General features: G+C 49.7%; 1 protein-coding gene across 1 annotated transcript in view; it reads right to left on the minus strand.

Annotated features, from left to right (window-relative positions):
• Positions 1-24,871, minus strand: part of SPON1 (spondin 1) — a 355,481-nt gene that overhangs the window by 17,424 nt on the left and 313,186 nt on the right. The window contains exon 7 of the mRNA XM_075546022.1: positions 9,701-9,765. Coding sequence (XP_075402137.1) covers positions 9,701-9,765 — 65 coding nt within the window. The remainder of the gene's footprint in view (positions 1-9,700; positions 9,766-24,871) is intronic.

Consider the following 24,871-nt stretch of genomic DNA (forward strand, 5'->3'; position numbering starts at 1 on the left):
TCAAGGGCAGGACTGAGACCACAACTCCATAGTATAGTGCCTGTCCCCAGTCCCTAAAGCCTTCTATCTGTCCTTTGCCCACTCTGCTGAGAATGATAGCCAGGGGGCCTCTCCCACGCCCGCTGCCTCCATCATGCCCAGGAGGTTGCTGATAGCAGGACCCAGCCATGGCACCAGCTCATCGCTCGTTCCCTGGCTACTGCTCTGTTCTAAGCAGGGAGAAACTGTAGAGTCAGACACCTCTGGGTGACAACCCTTAGGAGCTAAAAGCCCAGACCCACAGCTACAAGAGACCGTTTGTCGACCCCTTTCTCATGTTGCTTAGAAGAGGCCCCAGGAGTGCCGGGGCTGCATAAGATCAGTGTCCTTGCCTCCCTCAGCCCCCACTAAGCTTTCCCTACCTCAGAGGCTCACTCAGCACATACTTGGTGGCAGAGTCTCATATTTCATTTCCTCTCCTGACAATCCTGGGTTAGCAGGGAGGACCCTGACGCTTAGAGACACAGCCAGCAGGGGGCAGAGCTGAGGTCTGAAGGCAGCTCAGCCGGTGCCCACAGTCCCAGGCTGCTAAAAGAGGGGAATCCTAGGCCAGGTACCAACTCTTCTGCTCAGTCCAGCTGGCAGCTGGTCCATGCTGGCTGTTTGGGAGTCCTGGGCCTTCTGTTGGGATCTTCTGCTCCTTGCTCCCTTCAACGGTCCCTGGGAAGCGATGCCTTTGGAAGGGGTCTCCCTGGGGGGCAGGCTCAGAGCAGAGGCACAGGGGGAGCCTGGGTGTGTCACCTGGCACCATCTCTTACATTTGCAGCTCCTCACGGAAAGGACCACACCTTTCTGCACCTCAGTGTCCACAAGTATACAGTGGGATGGTCTCTTGGGGACCGAATTGTCATTTCCCTCCAGTGTTGAAATCCTAACCTCTGTCTGTGGATATACTCCCTTTAGGGACTAGGCTTTCTTGGTTCTGCTAATGAGACCATCTCAGTGGCACGCACATCCTAAACTGACACCGGACTGATATAAAAGGCAGCATTGAGACAGGCACAAGCAAGCAGACGGGAGGGGAACTAGACTCTACTCATGTTAGGGAGACAGAAGCCCACAGAGACAAGAGTCTTCCCCTAGAATTCAGACTTCTAGCCTCAAATTGTGAGGAAATAAATTTTGTTCTTTAAAGCCCCCCTCTTGGGCTGTTTCTGATACAGCAGCACTAGACAACTAAGACACGCCCTCACGAGTTACTGTGAGTGTTAATTACCTAAGAGAACGTGCACACAGTAGCAAGTGGTCGGTTATGAGGGAGGCACTGCTGGGCCACATGGAGATCGGAGAGGAAAGGGGAGAGGAGCGAGGGCCTCTGGAATAGAGGTACACTTTAGCCCCAGACCAGACAACACCAGGCACATGAATCGCCCAAGAGCCTGAAACAGCCCTGGCCTTGGCTGTTTCAGGTCACACCTCCATAAGAGTCCATAAGAGTCTGGCCACACCTCCCTCTGCCACCTTGCACTTCCTGCTCCACTTGGGTGCAGCTCCGCCCATCTGCTAGGGGAAGCTTTGCTTCAGCGGTTTGCAAAGATAGTCCTCGAACCCGGTCAGCAGCATGGCCAGCACTTGCTGGTGCTGGGCCTTGTGAGAGATATAAGTGACTGTGCCTCACCTGGGATCTTGGATTGGTGGAATCAGAAACTCGGTGGGGGTGGGGTAGGGGTGTAGGACCCAGCAGTCTCTTTTAATAATCCCTCCAGGTGGATCTTACAGACCAAGTCTGAGAATCATTGGCTTCCTCATCCTTCAAGCCCCACCTCTCGTGTTACCTGCCCAGGAGTGAGGCGGGCGTCCTTGCTCTAGTTCTCTCTATTGCCCACAGAATCATAAGCAGGTCTCCGCAGCATTGCTTTATGATCGCAACCGCCTCCTCACTGTTCATCCCCCTAGCTGGACTGGAAGCTCCTGGGGGCAGGGTCCCTGTTGTTTCATAAGCTTCACAGTTGTCTCCCTGGAACCTCGGGGAGATGTAGTCAACTGATCTGGCCCTCTGGCCATACCTCCTTATGTGATGATTTTGAATCTGGACTCCATGCCTGTGGCTCTTATCCTATTTCGGAGGGTGGACTCTATTGTTCTAATGGACAGCATTCTCACTCTCACTGACATGGAATTGACAGGGACCCTATAAAGCAAGGCGGAACTGCCCTTGCAAGTTTCTCAGACAGTAACTCTTTATGAGAGTGGAAAGCCTCATCTTTCTTTCACAGAGAGGCTGGTGTTTTTGAACTTGAGACTTTGTGGTGAGCAGCACAACTCGCAACCACTACGCCACCACACCTCTAAGACTTGACTTTTGTAGCGGGTGTGAGACAAGTCATGTGCTTAGTTTCCTTGGGGGCATCATCAGACTCCACCTTATTAGAAGGTAAGGAACCCTGGTGGTGCAGTGGATAATATGTTGGGCTATTAACGGCAAGGCCAGCAGTGCAAAGACTCCAGTCGGTCCTCAGAAGAAAGATGAAACTTTCTACTCCCGTAGAAGGTTACAGTCTCAGAAACCCACCAGGCCAGTGTGATTATGCCCTGTAGCGTTGGGTCATTAATGTCCCTAATGACCCCTTTAACCTTGAGCGTTGCCTGTGAGTTCTGTGTGGCACTGCAAGAACGGCAAGAAGAGTGCCATGGAGGAGGGGGTGGTGGCCGCAGAGGGAAAGAAGGTAGGAGGGTGAAGGCTTGTCCAAGCCCTGCTTCAAGGTAATCGGGAAGCCCGAGGAGGTCCGAGATGGCCGCCATCCTGCTTCCTGCCCTAGGCGTCCAGTTGGCTGTCTGTCCAGACGACTGGTAGATGACCCGAGTTTCACAACGGACTCGCTCTAGCCCTTAGACAAGTCTCTCATCCTCTGAGGTCCATTTCTTTCACCTCTGCCACGGGGAGGACAATGCTCACGTGGTAGGGCTGCTTCGAAGATCACCCGCAGTGCTTTCTTGGGCAGCTTTTAAAACTGTGGAAGCACCACATCTGCCTAGCCTGAGGTGTAGTTAGGCGCATATCAGAGGATTAAAGAAGGCTATTTGGGATATATTTGCTTTTTGTGTGTTGAAGATTTATACAACGGAACGTACACCAACTCACCAATTTCTGCCGGGACAGCCCAGTGAGGCAAACACAGTGCTTAAGATCGTGCAAGCACCCCGCCCTCTTTTGCCCAGTTGTTTCTCCCTCGTTCATAAGCCCTGTGCCGGCTAAGCTTCCCGTGGCAGGCTGTGAGTTGCTCTTGTTGGTTCGACCTCAGGCCTCCGGTTCTTTGAAGGAACACAGGGCTCCAGGCTGACGCACTTGACTAAGCTGAACTATTGTTTGGTTTAAAGGAGACGGCAGGAGGATTTTTCGAATGTAAGGTTCCAGATACAAACCAGGAGGTAATTTCCTTCCCTCCTCTGTGAATTTTCTGTCTTGGGAAGCAGATGTTTCAGCAGCTTCTATCAAAGACTTCGCTTTCTCCTGGATCACAGCCTGGGAAGCTTTGGTGATGCTCAGCTTGGGTTTTATAGGCAATGGCTCGGTACCTGCTTTCCAGTAACATCCAGGCAAAAAGCTCTGCTCCCTGCGTAGGGCCGCTTCTAGCCCCGCCCTCCACAGCCCAGTAGTCCAGCAATCTCCTGGGAGGCAGGCATTGCCATAGCAACCAATAGCTCCACTTATTAACTTCACATCTCTCTAAGCACACGGTTTTGGGTCAGGTTCCCTCGTTGCATCCAGCACCTTCGGGCTGACACTATTCTTCACCATGACAACCTCAGGGTATGAACACCAACCCTGGTATGCAGAGCTGCAGAGAGCAAACAGACCTTCACGCGATGCCCAGCATCCTTCTGCGCCGACCAGGAGGTGGATGAAACTGTGGTAGAAACCCGTGTTTCCCAGGGTCTTCCTGAAAATTGTTCCCAGCAAATGCATTTGAGCAAAACCTGTAGTTTCAGCTGAGGCTTCTGCAGCCCCTGGTCAATGTTTCAGGGCAGGAAACTTGGGCCAACCAATTCTTGCACACACTTTATGTTGGGTGGTTCACCTGAGTCTTTAAGGGGCTAGGAACGCGTCTCTAGCATCTTCAGGTACACCCTGCTCCGTTCTTGTTCCCTGGACTGGAAGATTCCTCACCCATCCTCAGCTGAGAAACCACTTCCTGGGGCACATTTCCTGGCCATTGTCTCCCTGGGCTCGGACTAGCTCTATCTTCCCACCAGTGCGTTCAGTCCTGGGAATGCCTTGTAGAGGTTCTGTCTTCTATATTAAGCTCCAGTAGCGCAGGGACTATTTTTGGATTATTTACCACTCTATCCCAATGCGTGGTTTAGAACTTGGGCTCTCCTAAAACATTTATGACAGAAGTGAATTAATCTAGGCAATGAGCATGCAGCTCTTGTACTTCCTCTGACCTTCAGCATTTAATTAAAAGAAAATCCCCGGCAGCATTTGTTACTTTTATAATAAAATGAGATTTGAAAGAAGGAAATGGACACGCACATCTGTATGTTTTTCTTAGGACGTGCTGGGTGTAATTCAGGTTCTTTCATTTGTCAAGCCTGCAACCCAGATTCTTACTCAGGCTTTCCTGGGGGCCACGTCCTCTTACCCGTTCTCGTCGGTCCATTGGGTCTCCTTTATCTGGCTAGAACTTCAAGCCAGTATTGGTTTGCTTGCCAAGCACATTGACCTATGCGCCCCCTCTCTGACCAAACAGTGCGCCACTTGGACGAAGCATGGACAAACAGGTCACCTGAACCCAGGGATAAGGACTCAGAAACCCAAACGGAAACTCCCTGCTATTCATTCAGTTGTGACCTACAGCTACCCTACCGAACAGGGTCAAACTGCCCTTGTGGGTCTCTGAGATTAACTTTTTAAAGGAGGAGCAAACCTCATCTTTATTCTGTGGAACTGCTAGTGGGTTTGAACTTTGACCTTTTGGTTAACAGCACAATAAATAACCCACCACACCACCAGGGGGAGTCAAGGATCATGCAACAAGTGGGATGGGGCTAACTTAATAACAATACAAAATGGATTCACATTTAATTCCATATACTCCATCCCCCCAAATCTAGAATTAGAAAACAACAATCTGATCTGAAAAAAAAATTAACTCTTCAGACCCACTGAGGGAATTTTCTCAGCTTGGATACCATAGAAGCAACCATAAAGAAGAGACTGTTGAATTACAAATTAGTTTAAACAAACAAACAAACAAAACAAAAACAGTCATATAACAAAGATAATACTGAATTAAAGAGAAAAATGATCTTGGCAAAAAATGTTTCACCTAAGTCTGACTCTCTACCATAGTGAGTCTAACTTTGTAAGAAAATAGCATGCTCCCAGCACATGGAAAAAAATGTTCTGAATGGATAATTCACATTAGACAAATTAAAACAAAAGCAAATGAAGAAGTGTTTCATCTTTTTAAATTCAGGGAGGCAGTGTGGTGGACAGGGAGGAGCCCAGAGCACTATAATGGGCAGCTGGATCTGAATCTTGGTCCGATCTTCTGTTAGCTGTGTGACAGGGGCCTTGACCTCACCTCTATTTGCAGGTATGACATACTCAAAGGCTTCTTATGAAGAATTGCATGTGACCCTGACTAGCACATAATACCCAAACTGAACGCACAGCCACGGAGTGAATTCTGACTCAGTATGACCCTCCTGATGCCATGATGGGGTTCCCAGGCTGTGAAGATCTTTGGGATCAGAAAACCTTGTCTTTCTCCCAAGGAGCGGTGGGAGGGCGTTTCCGACTACGCAACAAGTAACCCACTACGACAACGGGGCTCCTAGCACACGATAGGTACTTCGTAAAAGGACAACTTGCTTTTCATTCAACTTTTCCAAATGAAACTTTCAAAGACACCCCACAAGAAAAGAGGCAACCAAAGATGTCACAGTCTTCTTGACACTTACTCACTTTTTGTAAGAGACAGATACCTAACCGTGAGATACCATGAGTTTCCGAAAACGGGTATGCATCCTGTAGTTCAATCAAGTCCCTCCAAAGAGCTTATAAAACGACCGAAACCCCATTCAGCCACTAGAGGGCACCCGAGCCCTTCACGAGACTGAGGTCTTCGGAGGGAAGAGAGAGGTTTGGGTGAGATTTCTAGAGCCCAGGTGGCATCTGGGCGCTGGGTCCATCTGTCTGCTCAGATCTACTGCCTGCTTCTGGAGTTCAAAGCCAGCCATTTGTTATGATCCTGAGGATGACTGATGGACCAAGTCCAGTGCCCCAGGAGGCAGAAAGGTCCAGAGACCTCCGGTCCTGATAAAAGAGAAACATGCCGTTGGCCTCCCGGAGTTTCAGTTTGGGAGCGGGTGGCTGTGTCTTTCCATCCATCTGCCAGGAAAGCAGGGGCCATTGTCTAGTCAAATGTTAAGTCAAGGGAGGTAATTACGGGAACAGCAGTCCTTCGCAGGACTCTTTTTCCCCCAGTTCCAATCATTCTTAGAATTCAGAGTAAAATGGAGGAACGGAGTGATGGGAATTCAGAATGGATTTACAGGCAGGGGAGGCATTTTTCTACTTGGCTGGAGGACCTGGTGAAGGATGTGGGTTTTGTCCAAGGTCCGGCTCGCCTGCCTCCACCTGTGCTCTGGGCTGCCCGAGCTGCAGCCTGATTTATTGAGCTAAACCAGTCAGCAGCTCATTTGCTCATTCACAGCTGTCCTCTGAGAAGCGGTCCTGCGGACAAAGGTGAGGATCATTGAAAAACAAGTCCGTTTCGACGGGCAGGACCTCTCAAAGTAGGTCACCCTGGCTTTCCACTGGGCCAGGGGGGCTGGAATGCCATTAACCTCAATCGAGCAGGCTGGGCGCAGCGCTGGTTCTGCAAAACAAAACTTGGCTGCGTGTAGGCTTTCTAATTTGACTTCCTAATGAGATTTGGACGAGGAAAGGGAAGACTGGGGTATGGGAAAATCACAGGAAAATTCCTTTCCCCGTAACGCGCTGGTAGCACGGAGGGAAGATGGGTCTGGATGCTGGAGAGCCTGCATAGTTGCTCCAATTAATCCCGATCTTCTCGGGGCTCTGGACGAGCGGAGGCTAACAAGACATTGCAACACTCCCCCCAAGTCCCCTCAGCTTTTCAGAAAATCTCCCTCCGTCTGAAAAAGAAAAAGATAAATGCCTTTAACTCTTTCTTCGTCTGCCCCCAACCTGTACCCTGGGAACCAGGTCCTCACCCCCTGCTTCCAGTTGCCCCACCGACCCCATCTCTCTGCAGAAAGCATCCAGGATTTTCAAAGGATTTAAATTAGGTAAACATTTTCAAAGGATTTAAATTAGGTAAATTAGTTTTACTGATGTCTTTACAGTCCCTCACAGCAGTCCTTGTTTTACTTGACCTCCCGATTGTCATGGACAGAGTGCAATACCCTCTACTTCTGAAAACAGTCAGCCACTGACCCCCTCCCCCCACCCCCCAGCCCCCAAAGTGTCGGGCTCCTCAGGACTCAGTCTTCAACCTTTTCGCTCGTATTCTCTCTGTCCATGACCTTGATATCTTTCACTGATGATAACCCCCTACCCTTCCGGCATGAGCATTCCCACTCCTGGGTTCTGTGTGAGTTAACTCTATGAAGCGGACACTCACTAATTCCATTGCCTTCTCCACGGGGAAGATGATTTGATGTCTCAGCCCCGCACTGTCTACACGGCTATTTGTACACCTGATGGCGTCACCGGGGCGTCTTGATGGGATCTCCAGCTTTCCTGCAGAATGGAGTTACGCGCTTTCCCCTCACGCTTGCTCTCATGCTCGTTGGCTTATTGGTGGTTCTACTAGTTAGGTCAGCCCAACACTTGGGAAGCACTTTGGCCTCCTGGTGTCCTCTTCCCGATTGAACCAATCATAATGGCCTGTAGATTAATTTCGGCCAGGATCTCTGTGAAAGCCTCTTGGGGGTCTTCCCTTTTACACGGTGGGATCCGAATGCTGCTATTAGGAGTTAATATGCAAATTCATTCCTGCCATCCTCTTGATGAAAGGGATTTCCCAGGACTCTTAGCATAACTTTCAACATCCCTAGCGTGTCATGGGTTGGCCCCCAGTGAGGCTCACCTTTGATGTCTGGATCCAGCCACCCCCCACAGCCCCTGTGCAGGGCTCCGTCCTCCCACAAGACCTTGGCATCTGGCGTGCCTCTAGAGTCCCTAGACTGCTGTCCCCTCTTGCCCACTTAACTCCTTAAAAAAATCATTTTATTGGGAGCTCATACAACTCTTATCACAATCCATACATCAGTTGAATCGGGCGGATTTATACGTATGTTGCCCTCATTCTCTTCTAGACATTTACTTTCTATTGAATCCTCAGTACCAGCATTTTTTCTTCCTCCCCCCACCGCTCCACACGCTCAGTCACCGGAGAGATTGTACATTGCTATTATTTTCATTTCTCACACCGACCGCTGTCTCCCTCCCCCCATGTTTTCTGTGGTTCTTCCCCCTGTAGAGGGGGTGTAGGGTTATGTGCTGATTATTCCGTTAGGTTCCCCCTTTCTCCATCCTCTCCCCTCCCCCGCCTCCCCGTCCCCCTACCCTTCCGGCATCAGCATTCCCACCCCTGGATTCTGTGCGAGTTAACTCTGTACAGAGCTGACGCTCACTGATTTCCCAGACATGGCCTCCCTTGCCTTCTCCACGGGGCGCTTCGCCTGACCCTCCAATGGGGAGGCCCCGGTCGCACATCTCCGTTTCTTCACCGACTTTTCCTGCTCCCTGGTGCGCGGCTTCTCCGCCACCACGTGTGAGCCACATGAGTTGCCCAGCTGTGCTCCCTGCTGCGCCTGGAAGCAGCGTTCACAGGACCACTCTTGGGAGAACCTCAGACGTAAAGGCGGGGTCCATGCAACATGGCAGCCACCCTTCACAAAACACTCGGACCGAGGCAACGGCAACTTTGGCTTGATTTGATCTTGGGGCAGGAGCGTTCTCACGGCTGTTCCTGCCGTGCCAATGGAAGGAAGCTGCTGGCCAGCGGATAGGTCTTGGTGGCTTTTTGAAAGAGGAGAACTGGATGGTCACTTCCTCCGGTGTCTGGGTCCCGTGAAGAGTGTCAGCAAAGGAATGCGTTGCACCTGGATTGGAATGCTATCCGATTCTTCTGGACAAGAGGATGAGGTCGCCCCCGTCACAGGACGGTTGTGTTTCCGTTTCGGCATTGGTCAAGGGAGCCACAAACCCTCCTCGTGGGGCAGGATGTGGATGGAGTGGGCCGCTGAGCAGAGTTTAGGGACCATCAGCCCACCTCTGGCCATCAAGGAGCCAGGGCAGGATGAACTCTCCATGAAATTGCATAGACATAAAAGAGATGGGGATCGAAACCCTGGCTCATGCCTGCTTTCCATGAGCAGCCTGGCTGGGACCGAAGGGCCCTGTGTGTTCACGCCCTGTGTGTTCACGTTCAGTCTGCGCTGGCTGGCAGCACATGTGAGCACGGGACGGTGTCAGGTCTGGGTTGGATTCGCTGTCTTCTTAAGGCCTTGGGAGAGGCAAGAGGACGGAAAGGGAGGGACCCTGGGCATGTGTGAGGTACAGCCTCACCTGGCGGTGTCGCTAACATTACCCACCTACCTGGCATGTGGTGGCCACTCAGTGGGAGGCTCCAAGGGCAAGGCTAGGTCAAGGCAGGCAGGTTCAGGGCTGTTTGCTACTTACACATTGAGAGGCTGCCAGGCTGGCCACTGGGCTTTGGCCTTGATGACTGTGAGGACCTCGTCACTCTAAAGGGGGGACAAAAACAAGATCACAGATAGCTCGTGAGAAGGGTGGGCTCTGGGAAAAAGGTTACTTTGCCAGGAGGCACTGTGAGCACTATTCCCGTTTCCCACTTTCTGTGCGTAACCCTGCTGGCCGAACCTCGGAGGACTGCGCTGTGGCTCTCCTGCCCCATCGTCCCACCTAGGATGGTGGCGAGGGGATGCTGGAGCCTCAGCAACTGCAGGAAGTACAGCTGAGTGTCTGGGGTACAAGGTGAGACCGAGGGTCCCATTCAGTCACACTTGGGTTTCCAGCAAAGCTCATCTCTTCCCTCTTGGACTCTAACTTTGTTGTGTAGGCTTTTATGTTCTTTCCAGCCGGGAGGCTCTAGTCATGTGCCTGTGTCCAGGGTGGAGGTCACTTCAGACCGGACTGATCAGTTTAAGCTACAGTGCAGCCAATGGCTGACCCTGTGGACTAGCACCCTGTGGTCTCTTCTGCTACTGAGCCCCATGCTCTTGGTGAGACCCTCTTGGCTGGAGAGTCCAGAAGGGGGCGCTCTTCATGTTCCTCATGTTCTTCAGCTCTGTGTTAGTGTGGGCGGCCATGGCGGGCACCCTCACAGTACAGCCACCTGGGCTAGCGCTTGGAGAAAGGAGCCGATACTATTTGGAGGGAAAGCGTTAGGGCTGTGATGGGGAAATTCTGAACTTTGGTGGTCTTGCCTACCTGCGTCTTTAGTTTGGGTTGACCATTGACTTTGAATTACAGATTGGGAGTGAGGCCAAGCATAATCGTTTCAAGCCCAAGGGCTCTACAGGTCTAAACTCAGCCAAGGCTGGGGGCCTTTTCCAGAGCAGGGTCAGCTGACCCTGGATCGTCCCATTTCTTGAGTTGAGCATGGCAGTGCTCAGGCACCCTGGTCCCTTGGGCATGGACACCCCGAGACGGGAGAGGGAAGTGTTTGGTTGCCAATAGAACAGGTCTCGGAGTCCCAGATGGGCAGAGACTTGCTGGGCTTCGCTCCCTGCTATACCTCAAGGCTCAGAGCCGTGCCTGGCAGTGTCTGAATGGATGAACTCTTCTTGGTTCAGTACCTTGCCCAGAAAGCCCCAGAGCTTTGAGGAAGAGGGCTGAAGCGACATGCTAGCTGGGCCCTGGGACATGCATCTGGTCCAAAGTAGGGTAGTGGGCAGGAGAGAGGTCACAGGGACAAGCCATCAGAGGCAGGGAATCTAATCTCTTCCAGGGCTCTTGCTCCCCCTGGGGACTCCTCTTTTGGTGAGAAGGGAAACACATTTGTAACGTGGGCACTCCCACATTCACCTGTCTGGAGGAAAAGCATTTCCCAGTCCCAATCCAGAGGTTTACATATCCCATGAGAGACTGGTTTATTATTTTATGCCGCTATCATCAATTTCAAAGCATTCTCTTCCCACTCGAGCCCCTGGTGTTAGCTCCTCATTTCTCCACCCCCCACCTGCCCTCCCTCATGAACCTTTGATAAGTTATAGATTATTTTTTCCATATCTTACTTAATCCCCCGGCACCCCTCCCCTACCTTTCCATTATGCGTCCCCCTGGGAGGGGGTTCTAGATTGATCCTTGTGAGCGATTCCTCCTTTTTCCCCCCACCCTCCCCTAATCCTCCTGGTATCTCAGCTCTCCTTGTTGGCCCTGAGGGGTTTATCTATCCTGGATGCCCTGTGTTGCGGGTTCTTCTCTGTAGCAGTGTGCATGCTCTGGTCTAATCCGATTTGTAAGATAGAATTGAGGTCATGACAGTGTGGTAAGGAAGCACCAAAGAGCTAGAGGGAATTTGTGTGTTTCATCGGTGCTATACTGCACCCTGACTGGCTCCTCTCTTCCCTGTGACCCCTCTGTGAGGAGATGTCCAATTGGAAAGACTGGCTTATTTATTTCACGGGCCACTCACTCCTGTCTCATAAGAATGTGTTGAATGACTGAGAGAAGCGGATTAGCCTGGTCACTTGAATGAAGCGCAACCTCACCTGACCTCTCTTCCCCATGGACTCCCGCGACCTTAAGCCAGGAGACCTGATCGGGTGACCCAAACAGCTCTCTCCTGTGACCTGGCCTTCCCCTAGTCTCGGGTGGACCATGTCCCGCATGCAACTCTTCATCCTACCTAGAAGGCTGCCTCTTGTGCAGGGGACCGGGCTTGGTTCAAGACCTCTCTGCTAGCCGCTGGACCAGACGTAGAGGACCACCAAGCAGTCTTCCCCTCCCACCTGCCTCACCTCAATTGGGCACCAAGACCTTGTACATTTGCTTCCTTAACATCGCTGGAGTTCTTCCCTCATCTCTGTACTGGACTTGGCTCTCCCTTGTCTGCCTGTTCTTCCTTCCCCCCACCCTGCACATGACTGCAGGCCATGTCTACGCCTTGCCTCATCCCTCCCTACGATGACCACGCTCATTTCTTCATTCCTTAGTGTTGCCTTCATGGTCCTGGGGGTCTGGCTCTGGTAGGTGTATTGTTTTCATTGAGCTTGAATTCCAGAATCATACCGGATCATCCTAGGAAAATTGATCCTCACAGACACACAAGACTATTGATGCTGAGCACATTCTATGCTGGCGTCTCCCCAGCCTCCCACTCCATTCTCCAGAACATTCCACAGTTTGGCATGTCTCTTTCCAGATCGTTTACTCTGCAGATGCAACGACCACACGCCCCCCCACCCCCCGTCAAGTTACACACCCACGTAAACAACAGCCCCCCACATGCAAAGCAAACAGTGCCCACGCGGACTCACGCAGAAGGTGCCACATGATCTGAAATGTTTTCCCTGAAAACCCGATCAGCAGAACCGGTCCGCGCCAGAACCTAAGCACGGAGTTCTCCTATTTTTGATTTTTAAAATGTTACAGATTTTCACATTGTAGCATGCCGAGTGATGAGCGAAAAGGGAGAAATCGGGATGATTTTTAAGAAGGCATCCTCTGACACAATCCGTTTGTCCTTGAAGAACTACTTCACTGAACAAAGACAAACAACTTAACAGGCGGGGTTAAGGGGGCCCTGAGTTGGCTGGTGCTGGGAATTCATTTTGCATGGTAATTAAAGCGTGGTTTTCAAGTTCCACCTAATGGCATATTGATTTTAGTTTCGGAATACACAGCCCAACAAACATAGTAGGGGCCTTTCATTAGTGTGTGTTTATGGTGATGAAATTTTGTTTGTATTTCAGTGGTCCTCAACCTTCCTCATGTCGCGACCCTTTCATACAGTTCCTCATGTTATAGTGACCCCTCAACCATAACATTATTTTCGTTGCTACTTCATCACTGTCATTTTGCTACTGTTATGAATCGGGTGACCCCTGTGAAAGGTTCGTTTGATGCCCAAAGGGGTTGCAACCCACAGATTGAGAACCGCTGTTGTAGAGCGAGGAGGCTCAAAGGATGTTGGGCCCCTGGGAGTGGGCACTAGAGCAGCTTCTTGTTGGGAAGTTTTCCTCTAGCCCATGGAGTGTAGTGGGTTAGGCATTGGTCAGTGTGGCAGTTACATAATTTCATATCAGCTTGATAAGTAAGTCTAGGGGTGGAGTCTAGCCTGTCAATTAGGTCATAGCCTGATGCTGCCTCCTTGTGGGTGTGGCCTTCTCATGAGGATTCTGGAAACTTCCTCTCTTTTCCCCTGCAGGGGGGGGGGGGCACATTCTCTCTCTGCTTCACCTTCCTGTTGATAAGCCACATGGACCAGATGGCAGCAGCACCCTGGCAATGCGTCCACTGCCGTTGGATCCACTAGACTTTTCACCCCCCGGCCTGTGATCCTCCTGCATTTGGCATCATTGCATGTGCTGTGTGGGTCTGAAGAGGAATTTATGGACTAGTATCAGATATATGGGCTAATATCAGACTTATGGACTTGATCTGGACTGGGCTGGGATGTTTTCTCAATATATAATTGCTCTTTGATATAAAGCTCTCTCTTACACCCATATGAATGTCTCTGGATTAGTTTCTCTAGTCAACCCGGACTAATACAGGCTGTTAACCCCAAAGTCGACAGTTACAACCTGCCAGCCGCTCTGTGGGAGAATGAGAGGCTGTCTGCTCCTGTAGTGATTTACAGCCGTGGAGACCAGCTCTGACCATAGGCCCACTGAGTCAGAATTGACTCAATAGCATGAGTTTGATTTAGGTTTTTTTTTTTTTTTGTAGTGCTGTTGGGGATTACCAAGTAGGATAAACAGTTTATTCCCATGCTTGTGGTCATTTGAGTTATTTCACTAGATAAGAAGGCAGTACTATTCTGAAAAATGTATCTGCAAAGCTAACTATTTTTATTGGAGCATCGATTCTCTGGTAGAAGGTAGGTTTCACAGCATCTGTTTCTTTCTGGTCATTGGCAAGTGCTCAGAGATGCCCTTGACAAAGGTCTGCCAAGCCACAACCTTCCTTTTAATGGCTGTGGAGACGTCCATACCATGGTGTCCCTTAATCTCTCTCAGGAGCACTAGTGGTGGCTAGGTGAGGGTGTTTCTAATACTGACGCTAGGATCAGCACATAAGGTATTTCTTCCCACTTGCAAGGATTCTTGTATCTTGGCTCTCAGATATGGTCAAAAGATGAAGGCCATTTAAATTTAGGTATGATCTAACAAATTATCCTCCGGATGTCTATACCAATTGATGCTCTGCGTTAGGATATACGTGCACTCATTTCCTCACAACTCTGGAAGCGCTGGGTGCTGTCAGTCTTTGGAACTTTCAAGCCCAGAAGGCAGGGAAGCAGCATGGTCGAGAGCAGAAGCCCTGGCACCATCGCTGACTTCAATACCTGGAGACACCATGTTTTAACCCGCTGTCCATTGGCAAGGAACTGGGTGGCATAGTGGGTTGCACTTTTACCTGCAAACTATAAGTCCAGCCCTTCAAACACACTGGCCACTCCTGGGGAGAGAGGCGAGACTGTCTTCTGCCATAAAGATTTAAAGCCTCAGACACTCCAAAGGGCAGTTTTACTCTGCCCTCAGGGGTCACTGTGATTAGAAGCACCTTAGTGACAGTGGGTTTTGTGTGTGTGTGTGTGTCTAGACCTCAGTTTCATTATCTGTGAAATAGGGTTAAAAACAGTTTCTGCTATATGGGGCTGTATTTATTAGGGTAAATAAAATGTGTTGTTAAAACATCATAGAAACCTTTATGAAACAAAAACATATAAAAGTGTAAGGCTATTGTTTTTATAACCTATTTTACTATATGTAAACAATACCACAATAAACCTGTAAAAAAATCGTATGTGACTTTTGCCCTTTGTAGCTACTAGTCTTACCAGTATTATTTGTATGCAAGCATTGTACGCTATGTGCTGACATTCTGCATATAAAACGTGCCATTGAAGAAGCACATTAAAGCCAGATGGCACGTTTTTATCTGTGTTGTTTATAGACACATCCCTAATAAGGGAGGGGATACAATGGGTTTTGCTTTTATATACCTGATGGAATTCATATCATGTATTAAGTGTGCTGCCAGGTCTCTGCACATGTGAAGGGGAGGCGTCCGTCTCTCTAGCCTTTCCCTATCTCGTTCTGTGCTCTGCGTTTGTACCACATCAAAATGACAGTCCTGATATCTTCCAGGAACTCAGATCATGTTTCTTTTACGTGTTCTTTGAGTTGTGGGAGCACAGAGAAGTCTGAAGGAGCAGGATCAGGACTGTCTGGGGACAGAGGAGAGTTCCCAGGGGAATGCCCGTCGGAGAGCCTTGCTAGGCTCAGACACGGAGCAGGCTGATTGTTGCGATGAAAAAGTCAAGAACAAGAAAAGAATTCCTTGGTGCCACTTTCTTGGCTTCTGCTCACTAGTGTACTTTTCACTTTTCTTAAAACTTCTTCCTGACAATTCCCAGTGGTCGTTCTGTGTCCTTCAAGAAAACCAATCCAGGTTAAACCATTGGAATCCTAAAAACCCAGTCGCCAAAGCCTTCTGAGCTGACCCCTCTCACTCAAACTCAACGGGCCCAGCAGATCCCCGGGGAAACCACTGCTTTGACCAGATGACACCCTACCCAGGACTAGAAGAAGTGCCTTGCTGAGAGAGCCTGTCCACTGGTTGCAGCAGCACGTGTGAACATGTTTTATTTGGAATAAACTCATGCAGGGATGGACAGGAAAGCTAGTAGCAATACATGTGGACCGCCCCTGATAGAAATGAGCTCGTTTGGCCTCCGATGGGCCCAGCTCAGTTATTTCTCCCTACTAGCAGGTCTCTCTCTCTGAAAAGCCCCTTGGTGCCAAACTCAGCTTTTCACCCATCTACTCATAGTAAACAAAGGCCAAATGAGCAGATTGTTGTTGTTGTTGTCATCATTTAGCCTGCTGGTTTTGTATACCCCATGAGACTGCTGATATTGGTATGATGTCTGACTTCAACCCAATGGTACCCAAATCTAGTCAGAGGTAAGGTAAGCAGAGATAGAGCCTAGTGAATTGGCTTCTGTAACGATCGCAGCCAAGAAATCCCTGTGCAGCCATTCTCCCGGGTAACAGCTGTGACTCCAGGGCCACTGCTAACAAGAACCAACAAGGTAAACCTTGTAGTGTTTTGAAGGACTCCTCCTTGGGGGTGAGTACAAATGGTTAATACCCTCATCTGCTAACTAAGGTTGGAAGTTCCAATCCACGCATTCCCACCAGGGCTCCTTCAGGCTGTTAGGGGACTCCGTGATGTAGTTCATGGAATGTGCTGGTTCAGGGCCCGGCCCCTAGGAAGGGCGTCGTCAGTGTTAGCTAGCACTTTTATTTGAAGGTCCGAGGGGATGTAAATTCATTTGCACTGCTTCCGTATGGAGAGCACCTGTGCCTGCAAGCTCCTCCTCTAAGCTCTGCGTCTCAGACAGGCAGTGGCTGGGCTTCCTGTGTCGCGTGAGCCTCGGAGGGGGCCTCTGGGGCAGAGGGCGTGTCACAGTCTGAGAAAGGAAGGACTTAGACTCAGCGCAAGTGATCCATACTTTACACTTAAATGATAAGCTATTTTAACAAGTCTCCAAGGCCCGGAAAGGAACTTCAAGACTCCACAGAGCCCTGGGTCATCTCCCGTGGGGCCTCCTTTACACAAAGCCTTTCAGGGCCCTCACGGTTTATGGCCCATTTGGACGATGTTAGCACTTTTCCAACAAGATGCCAATTAAAATGAAAAGGCCAGATGAAATGAATCACTCATCTTTATGGGAGCGAGCTCTTTCCCTTTGCTTTTGGCCAACACACTCTGAGAAGGTGTAACTCCCACCTCTCAGCCACTGCCACCAAACGGGAGCAGCCTAGGCCCCCTCACAGGCCATGGCTGGGGGCAGATCTGGAGCAGGAAGGGCTCCCGTGGAAGGGAACAGGCCCGGGAGAGGTGGGAGTCAGGCATCACACCGATCTCAGCAGATGCCACGTCTGAGCAGAGTGGCAAGCCAGCATGAGTCTGGGTGCATTGAGCGAGCTCTGGACCTATTGGCCTTCCCATGCACGCAGCCCGGAGGAGGTCTGGGCATCTCCAGCCTGGCCCCGGCATCAGGCCAGAGTTGGTCCCCTCCTCCCTGCCTTTTCCCCTACGTCTTCCTCTGTCCAGGTCCCTTTGAGCTCCAGGCTCTTGGACTTCATCTCTCACTGCGGAACCACAAGCTAACTCCTCCTCTGAAGGTCTCTCTTGCTCCCGGTAGCATGAGGCTGGGCGACTCCCCCACTGAGTCCCTCCCGCCCCAGCCCTTTAGCCTGGGTGTCCACCCCACCTACTTGCCTAATGCTCCCACCACCTGCTTTCCCTTCTGGACGGGAAACGGGCTGCGATCTACCACCAGAGAACTAGTCATAAACGTGGCGACCAGTTATTTGCCACTTGTATATGCCTGGTATCTTGCCAATGATTTTATATCTTGTTTAAATTGTACAATGTCTCTACAAGGTAGGTTTATTTTTTATTGTTTTTTATATCCTCCAAAGTGCATTGATTCCCCCAAATGAGTCACCCAGTTAGTCAATGGCTGAGCTGTGTTTTAAGCGTTAGTCTGACTCCAGACACCGCAGTCACCAGCCCTGAAAGAGGTGGCCTGGAGGGTGAGCTAAGGGCCGATCATGCTGCACACCCCCTTACTGGTCTCAAGGTTATGCCTTAGCTTGGGAGAACATTGCAGGAGCCTGGGGGAGTGGTCAGGCGGTGCTCACAATCTGGTCACACGTAATAACACATGGAGGATTTAAAGAGTTCATGGAAAAATGGAAGGAAGAGAAAATGGAAGTTTCCCATGACCCCGTCCAGGCTCCCTTGTGCTCTGGAGTGGTTTTGATGGAAGGGGGGGAAAGCACCAGGCATTTGCACTGAAGCCAGTGTTGGGTTGCCCAAGAAGCAAGGTAGGCTCCGACTCACGTGTGCTTCCCGACTAATCTCTCCCAAACAAATCCACGTGGGCCTCACCGCATCCTTGGTGCTGTTTCTCAAGGAGGGTTAAACCTATGAGAAGTTGTTTACTAGAAATTAGTCAGGAAGCACAAGTGAGTCCATGCTTGCCTTGCTTATTGGGTCGTCTGGCTCAGGCTGCAGAGAAACTGCCTACTATTAAAGACTGGAAAACAGATATGCCGACTCAGTGCACACACACACACACACACACACACACACACACACAAAACCCTGGCCTCCCAGTGTACATTTCCCCATTTGCTACCTTATGCTTCTTATAAAAACCATTGGGGAAAGCTATCATGAGTCCCATTTAAAAAATATTTCTTTTATTTTTACGGAGATCCCCAAAGCAGCTCCCACATTCAGCAATTTCAGCCGGTACCGTCCAGTGACTTGGATTCTGTTCGTCACGTGGTGCCCCACCTTCTCGTGATTTCTCCCCATCCATGGACTTCGCCTCCTTGTCCCATGAGCCCCTTGCTCCTCTATGGGTTAGCGGCCTACTGTCACTTTGAACGGAGAGTGCTAAGTCTCTAAAGTAGAACGACGTTCACATCAAACCACTCCAGCCCCTGCTCTCGAGTCGCCGGCAACGCGGGGACCCTCCTAGGGTTTCTGAGACTGTCCATCTGCACAGGCGCGGTCAGTCTCTGGCCGACTAGCTGGTCGGGTTGAACCGCTGATCTCGGGGTTAGCAGACCCACACCTAGCCCACAGAGCCACGGGATGCTGTCTCAAAGTAAGCAATCTTTACTCATTCTGCTCAGCTGTCCTTCCAAGAGACTGTCAGGGGATCGTTCTGGTTCAAGGTTCAGAGTGTTCCTTAGGGCCCCGCAGTTAGGTTTCCTCCAGCCTCAGTAAGTCCTGGAAGCATTAGGCTGATGATCAAACAAGACGAAACAAAAATTACCCAGCTCCAAACTCATGGCCATTGAGTCGATGCTGACTCAGAGTGACCCTGTAGGACAGAGTAGAACTGTCCCCATGAGTTTTAAAGATGATAGCTCTTTATGGGAGTGGAAAGCCCTGTCTTTCTCCCAGGGAGCAGCTGGTGGTTTCGAATTGCTGACCTTGCGGTTCGCAGCCCAACAGGTCACCTCTGTGCTGCCAAGGCTCCGATGAGAGGCTACACCAGGCTCAGAAAAGTGCAGCGACCGCTGGAGACCACTTAGGGACTATGGCTTCAATAAGGGCGTGCCTGGCTCCACACCGCCTGCTTTGTCCTCGCTCCCTGACTCCGACTCCTCCGCCCCTTGCCATTTGCTCGTCTTTTGGTAAGAGCAAGGTTGACCTTGGTCGTTTCCTCAGCTCTGCGTGCACACCGATATGGTTCCCTTCGGGAAGACTGCACTTGCTGCCATCTGGTGTAAAGACCCCAGTGCGGGCTCTTGGTCCCCAATTAGTTGTTTCTGTCCTTCCCTGAAATTCCCTCTTAACCATCAGCAAACATATCAGCCCGGATGGCTGCCAACTCCCTGGTGAGGAGCCGCAGGGAATGAACCATATTATGAGGTGTTTACGGGGCTCTAAGCATCTTTGAAATCATCTGTGCTGGATGTTAGCCTCCCATCATTTCACTGGTCCCCGGGTTTACTCAGGTCATAAGTCCAGACAGCTCCCCGTTTGGTGCACCTTGACGGCCTCCCCTGATCTCAGGTGGCCTCCACTGCGGGTAGCCCTCGCAGGCAGGCAGGCGGGCGGGCAGGTGGGCTCTAAGGCCCAGTTTTCAGATGTGGCAACTGAGACTCATTCATTCACTCACTACTCAGACCGCCCTTGTCAAGGTCACCAATAACCTTTCCATTATCAAAGCCAGGGGCCAGGGAGCACTTCAGCCTCCACGGCTCCTCAGCACAGCTGATGGCAACTTCCTCCTCGGGACAGTTTCCACCGGTTGATGGCTGTGCGACAAGATGTCTCTATTTCCTCTTACCTCAGTCTCCTTGGCTGACCCCCTTTTCTAAACATCGAAGTGTCCTGAGATAACGCCTGTCTTCTCCCCCTGTGAGAGCCACACTCCCGTGATGGGCTCATCTAGCCTCATGGCGTTACATATCAGCCATGCATTTGGGAGGTTTTCTTGGGAGCTGCAAATGGTTGATACTTGAGTACTAACTGAAAGGCTGGCTGTTCAAATCAACCCAGAGACACCTTACAGGAAAGGGCTGGCGATCTACTTTCCAAAAGTGCAATTCCATTCTGAAAGACCCAGGGATTAGGTGAATTGCAATCAATTCAATGGCAATATATATATATATATATATATATATATATATATATTTCTTTCATACACCAATGACTTGAAACTTCGACCCTACAACCTTAACCTCAACTCTGAACTGGAGCGTGACCTTTTCGTCCGGATATGTAGCAGGAACCTCTTATTGAATGTTGGTACAAACACACATCTGATTTTCTCTTCCCACCTAGCCTTCCTCATCCCCCTCATCCCGTTAAATGGTACTGCATCCTTCCTGTTGCTCACACTGACATCATCTTTGACTCTGCTTTCTTTCAAATCTCACTTGTGATCCAGCTGCAGATCCTGCCAACTCTGCTTTCAAAAGGAATTCGTGATCCAACCACTTTGCTTCCCCAGCCCTCACTCCATTCATGTCCCAACCAAAGTCACTACCCATCTCGCTTTTCCCAGGAGCTTCTGAACTCGACTCCCTTCCGACCCACTCGCCTTGCTTCAGCCTTTTCTTCACCTAATGTCTACATCACATTATTTCTCAGTCAGACTTCGCCAGTGGCCTCATATCCCCAACAAACTGTTGTGAGGCTCCATGGCAGTTCCACTCACAGCGACCCCAAGGACAGCAGAACACACTGCTGCCCAGCCGCAGCCGTCCTCGCAGCGGGTCTTTGTTGGAGCCCGTTGTTGCAGCCACAGTCTCTGTCCATTTCATCGAGGGATGGCCGGTATGTGCCGCCCCTCTCCTTTCCCAGTAGCATGAGGTGTTTCTCCAGATACCAGTCGCTCCTGAGAACATGTGCAAAGGATGTGGGATGGAGGTCTCATGGAGTTGTTTCAATTTTCTTTAGTTTCAACCTGAGTTTACAGAGGGGCGGTTGATGGTCTGTGGCAGTCCGCTCTTGGTCTCATTTTGGCTGCTGAGATGGAACAAATGGGTGAAGTACAGTGACCAGCGTGCCCAGGTGGTGTAGTGGGTTACTACGAGTGGGGAGGAAGGAGACTTCCTACTTCCATAAGGATTTATAGCCTCCGAAACCCACAGGGACAATTATCACTTCATGGTAGTGAGGTGTTATTTTGTTGTTCTTGTGGTAGTGTTTTTTTAATAATGGTAAGAGGTCTTTTATATTATTTTTAATGATTTTATTGGGGTCTCCTACAGCTCTTTTCACCATCCATCCATCCATCCATCCATCCATCCATCCATCCATCCATCCATCCATGTGTCAAGCACATTGGTACATTTGTTGCCATCATTGTTTTCAAAACATTTTCTTTCTACTTGAGCCCTTGGTATCAGCTCCTCATTTTTTTCCTTCCCTCCACCTTCCCTCCCTCACACTTGATACTTTGTAAATTGTTTTTTTTTCATGTCTTACACCCACTTTTCTGTTTTCCATCCCCTAGGGAGGGGGTTATATGTAGATCATTGTGATGGGTTCCCTCTTTCTTTTTCCTCACATCTTCCCCTTCCCCTCCTGGTATTGCTACTCTCATTATTGGTCCTGAGGGCTTTATCTCTCCTGGATTCTCTGTGTCTCCAGCTCTTCTCTGTACCCATGTACATGGTCTGGTCTAGCTGGAGGATTTGTAAGGTAGAACTGGGATCATGATAGTGGGGGAAGGAAGCATTAAAGAACTAGAGGAAAGTTGTGTGTTTCATCGGTGCTATACTGCACCCTGACTGGCTCGTCTCTTCTGTTGACCCTTCTGTAAGGGGGTGTCCACTCTTCACTCTGAACTCACACCTTATTCATATTGACATAATTTTTTGTTCTGGGTCTTTGACACCTGCTACCTGATCCCATCGGCACCTCATGATCACATAGGCTGGTGTGCTTCTTCCATGTGGACTTTGTTGCTTCTCAGCTAGATGGCTACTTGTTTATCTTCAAGCCTTTAAGGCCACAGACACTATATCTTTTGATAGCTGGGTACCATCAGCTTCTTCACCATATTTGCTATGCACCCATTTTGTCTTCAGTGATTGTGTGGGGAAGGTGGGTATCATGGAATGCCAAATTATTAGAACAAAGTGTTCTTGTATTGAGGGAGTACTTGAGTAGAAGCCCAATATCTGTCAGCTACCTTGACACTTAACATATATGTACATAGATCGATTTCCTTATTGTTATATGTAAATATTTACATATGTAAATACATGCCTGTATGTAGAATTTTATAAATGCCCATTGCCTCTTAGTTCTTTCCTCTATTTCCTCTATGAGTGCCCTGGTGGCGTGGTGGTTACATGTTAGGCTGCTAGCCACAAGGTCAGCAGTTTGAAACCACCAGCCATCTGCAGGAGAAAGACGAGGCTTTCTACTCCCACAGAGAGTTGTAGTCTTAGAAACTACCTTATCCTATAGGGTCCTTGTGAGTTGGAATCGACTTGAGTTGATGTTTTTTTTTTTTTAAATCTCTTCCCATTGAGTGCTACATCTGTTTGCTTAGCTCTGAAGAGCCCAGGAGGCACTGTGTGGGTTGATTTCAACTGAATCATTGCTCCAGAGGAGAAATATGAGGCGGTCTGTCCCTGGAACAGTCTCAGAGACCCCAGATGTGTTGCTATGACTTGGAATCGACTCGATGGCTCTGGGTTATCTTAATTTTATATATGTGTAGATGTTCATATTTACCACAATTTTAAAAATAGCAAGTGCTTTATCTTCTACAGATAACAATAACAACAGCTTGATAGCTCTGTGGGCTAAGCTTTGGGCTGTTAAACAACAGGGGCAGTTCCAGCTCTCTAGCCGCTTCCAAGGAGAGAGACGAAGCCATCCTCTTCCAGAGAGATAAGGGGCAGCTGAACTCTGTCCGACACGGCCACTATGTGTTGAAATGGACTTGGTGGCAGTGGGTTTTTGCTATTTCTATATCATCGTATATAAAAACATTAGCCATTTCACCATTTTTACATATACATGGGCAATTAATTCAGTGACATTAATTGTGCTTATCATTAATTCTGTTATATAGCCATCACCACTATCTGTTTCCAAAAATATCCAGCCCCTTAACAGAAGCTCAGTGCTCCTAAGCAATGATACCCCCCCCCCCCGCCACCCCCTTCGATCTCTCCTTGGAAGTCACTAATAAGCGTTGGTCTCTATGTGTTTGTCAATTCGAGATATTGCATCTGAGTAGGAGCATATGAAATTTGTCATTTTGTAATTAACTTACTTCACTCTATGCTTTGAAGGTTGATCCATGTTGTAGCATGTATTAGGCCTTGGTTTCTCTTTATGGCCAAGGAATATTCTATTTCGTATGTATGTACCACATTTTGCTTCTCCCTTCATTTGTCCAGTGGCCGTGTCCATCTTGTGCTTATTGTGAATTCTATTGCAACAAACATTGGGTACATGTATCTGTTTGTGTTCCTGGTTTCAATTCTTTTGAGGAGGGCAAGCATTTTGTCCGGTTGGTTTATATCTGTGCTCTCAGGGAACAAAATAGAAAACAGATCAGTGATTGGGCCGCAGTGCATGCTCAGGAAAAGTTGGTTGAATGAATGAAAGGCTCTGCTGAGCAGGGGCCCATGTCCTCAGGGCCTCCATGCAGCAGCATTGGTGCTGGAGCTGGGTGAGGTCATCCTAAGAGACTCAGGCATTGAGCTGGTATGTATAGGTCGGGCAAGTGGGCTGCACCTCCACAGACCTCTTCCACAACTGCCAGGCAGTATTAAACAATGGGCAGGAGAGGCAAGGACATCTGGCGACTGTAGGAACTGTGGCCAGACCTGCGTCTTGCTGGCACCACAGCGATGAGGGCAGGCTGTGTTCTAGTGCTCATGTCACGTGTTGTCCCCTGTAAAGCAGCTGACAGTGCGAGCTGCTGTCTGATCAACTATTTCAGATCCATAAGAAGATGATATGGCTGCACAGAGCAGTGCAAATTCAATCTCTTTTTATGTCTTTTCAAACACATCTTGTACTTCCGATGGGAAAATTGCATAGTGCTGGTAGATGACAATTCCCCCCTGAGAAGGGTGTGTGGAAGTGGGTGGAGTTTCTGAAACCGCACAGGAAGGGTTTGTCAGAGGCACCTGTGTCTGCCCCGCTGCCCCTTCACCTGCTCAGAGGACAGGTATGACCTGAGAGCAAGGACTCCTTCCCCCTGTTCCCCCAATGTAGCTCATCCTGGTAGCACAATGGATTAGATATTAGGCTACTAATCAAAAGGTTGGTGGTTCAAACCCACCAGTCACTCAGAGGGAGCAAGATGAGGCTCTCTGCTTCCTTCGGCATTTGTCTTCTCAGAGAACACAGTGGGGCAGTTCTTTGCTGTCTATAGGGTCACGGTGGGTCAGAATCAACTTGATGGCGGTGGGTGTTTGTTTGGTGGTGCTCTGTGCGCCCTCCTGATTTCTCCTCTTTTCCTGGCTTTCCACTGTGTCTTTTGTGATGCTCAAGAAGGCCCCCATCCTCTGACACAGCCCGGCAAAGGCCAAGGGAGCTGAAGAGGGGAGGGGGAGTGCCTCACCACGGATCTCATCCGCC

Source organism: Tenrec ecaudatus, chromosome 4, assembly GCF_050624435.1.
Source record: "Tenrec ecaudatus isolate mTenEca1 chromosome 4, mTenEca1.hap1, whole genome shotgun sequence".
NCBI classification, from domain to species: domain Eukaryota; kingdom Metazoa; phylum Chordata; class Mammalia; order Afrosoricida; family Tenrecidae; genus Tenrec; species Tenrec ecaudatus.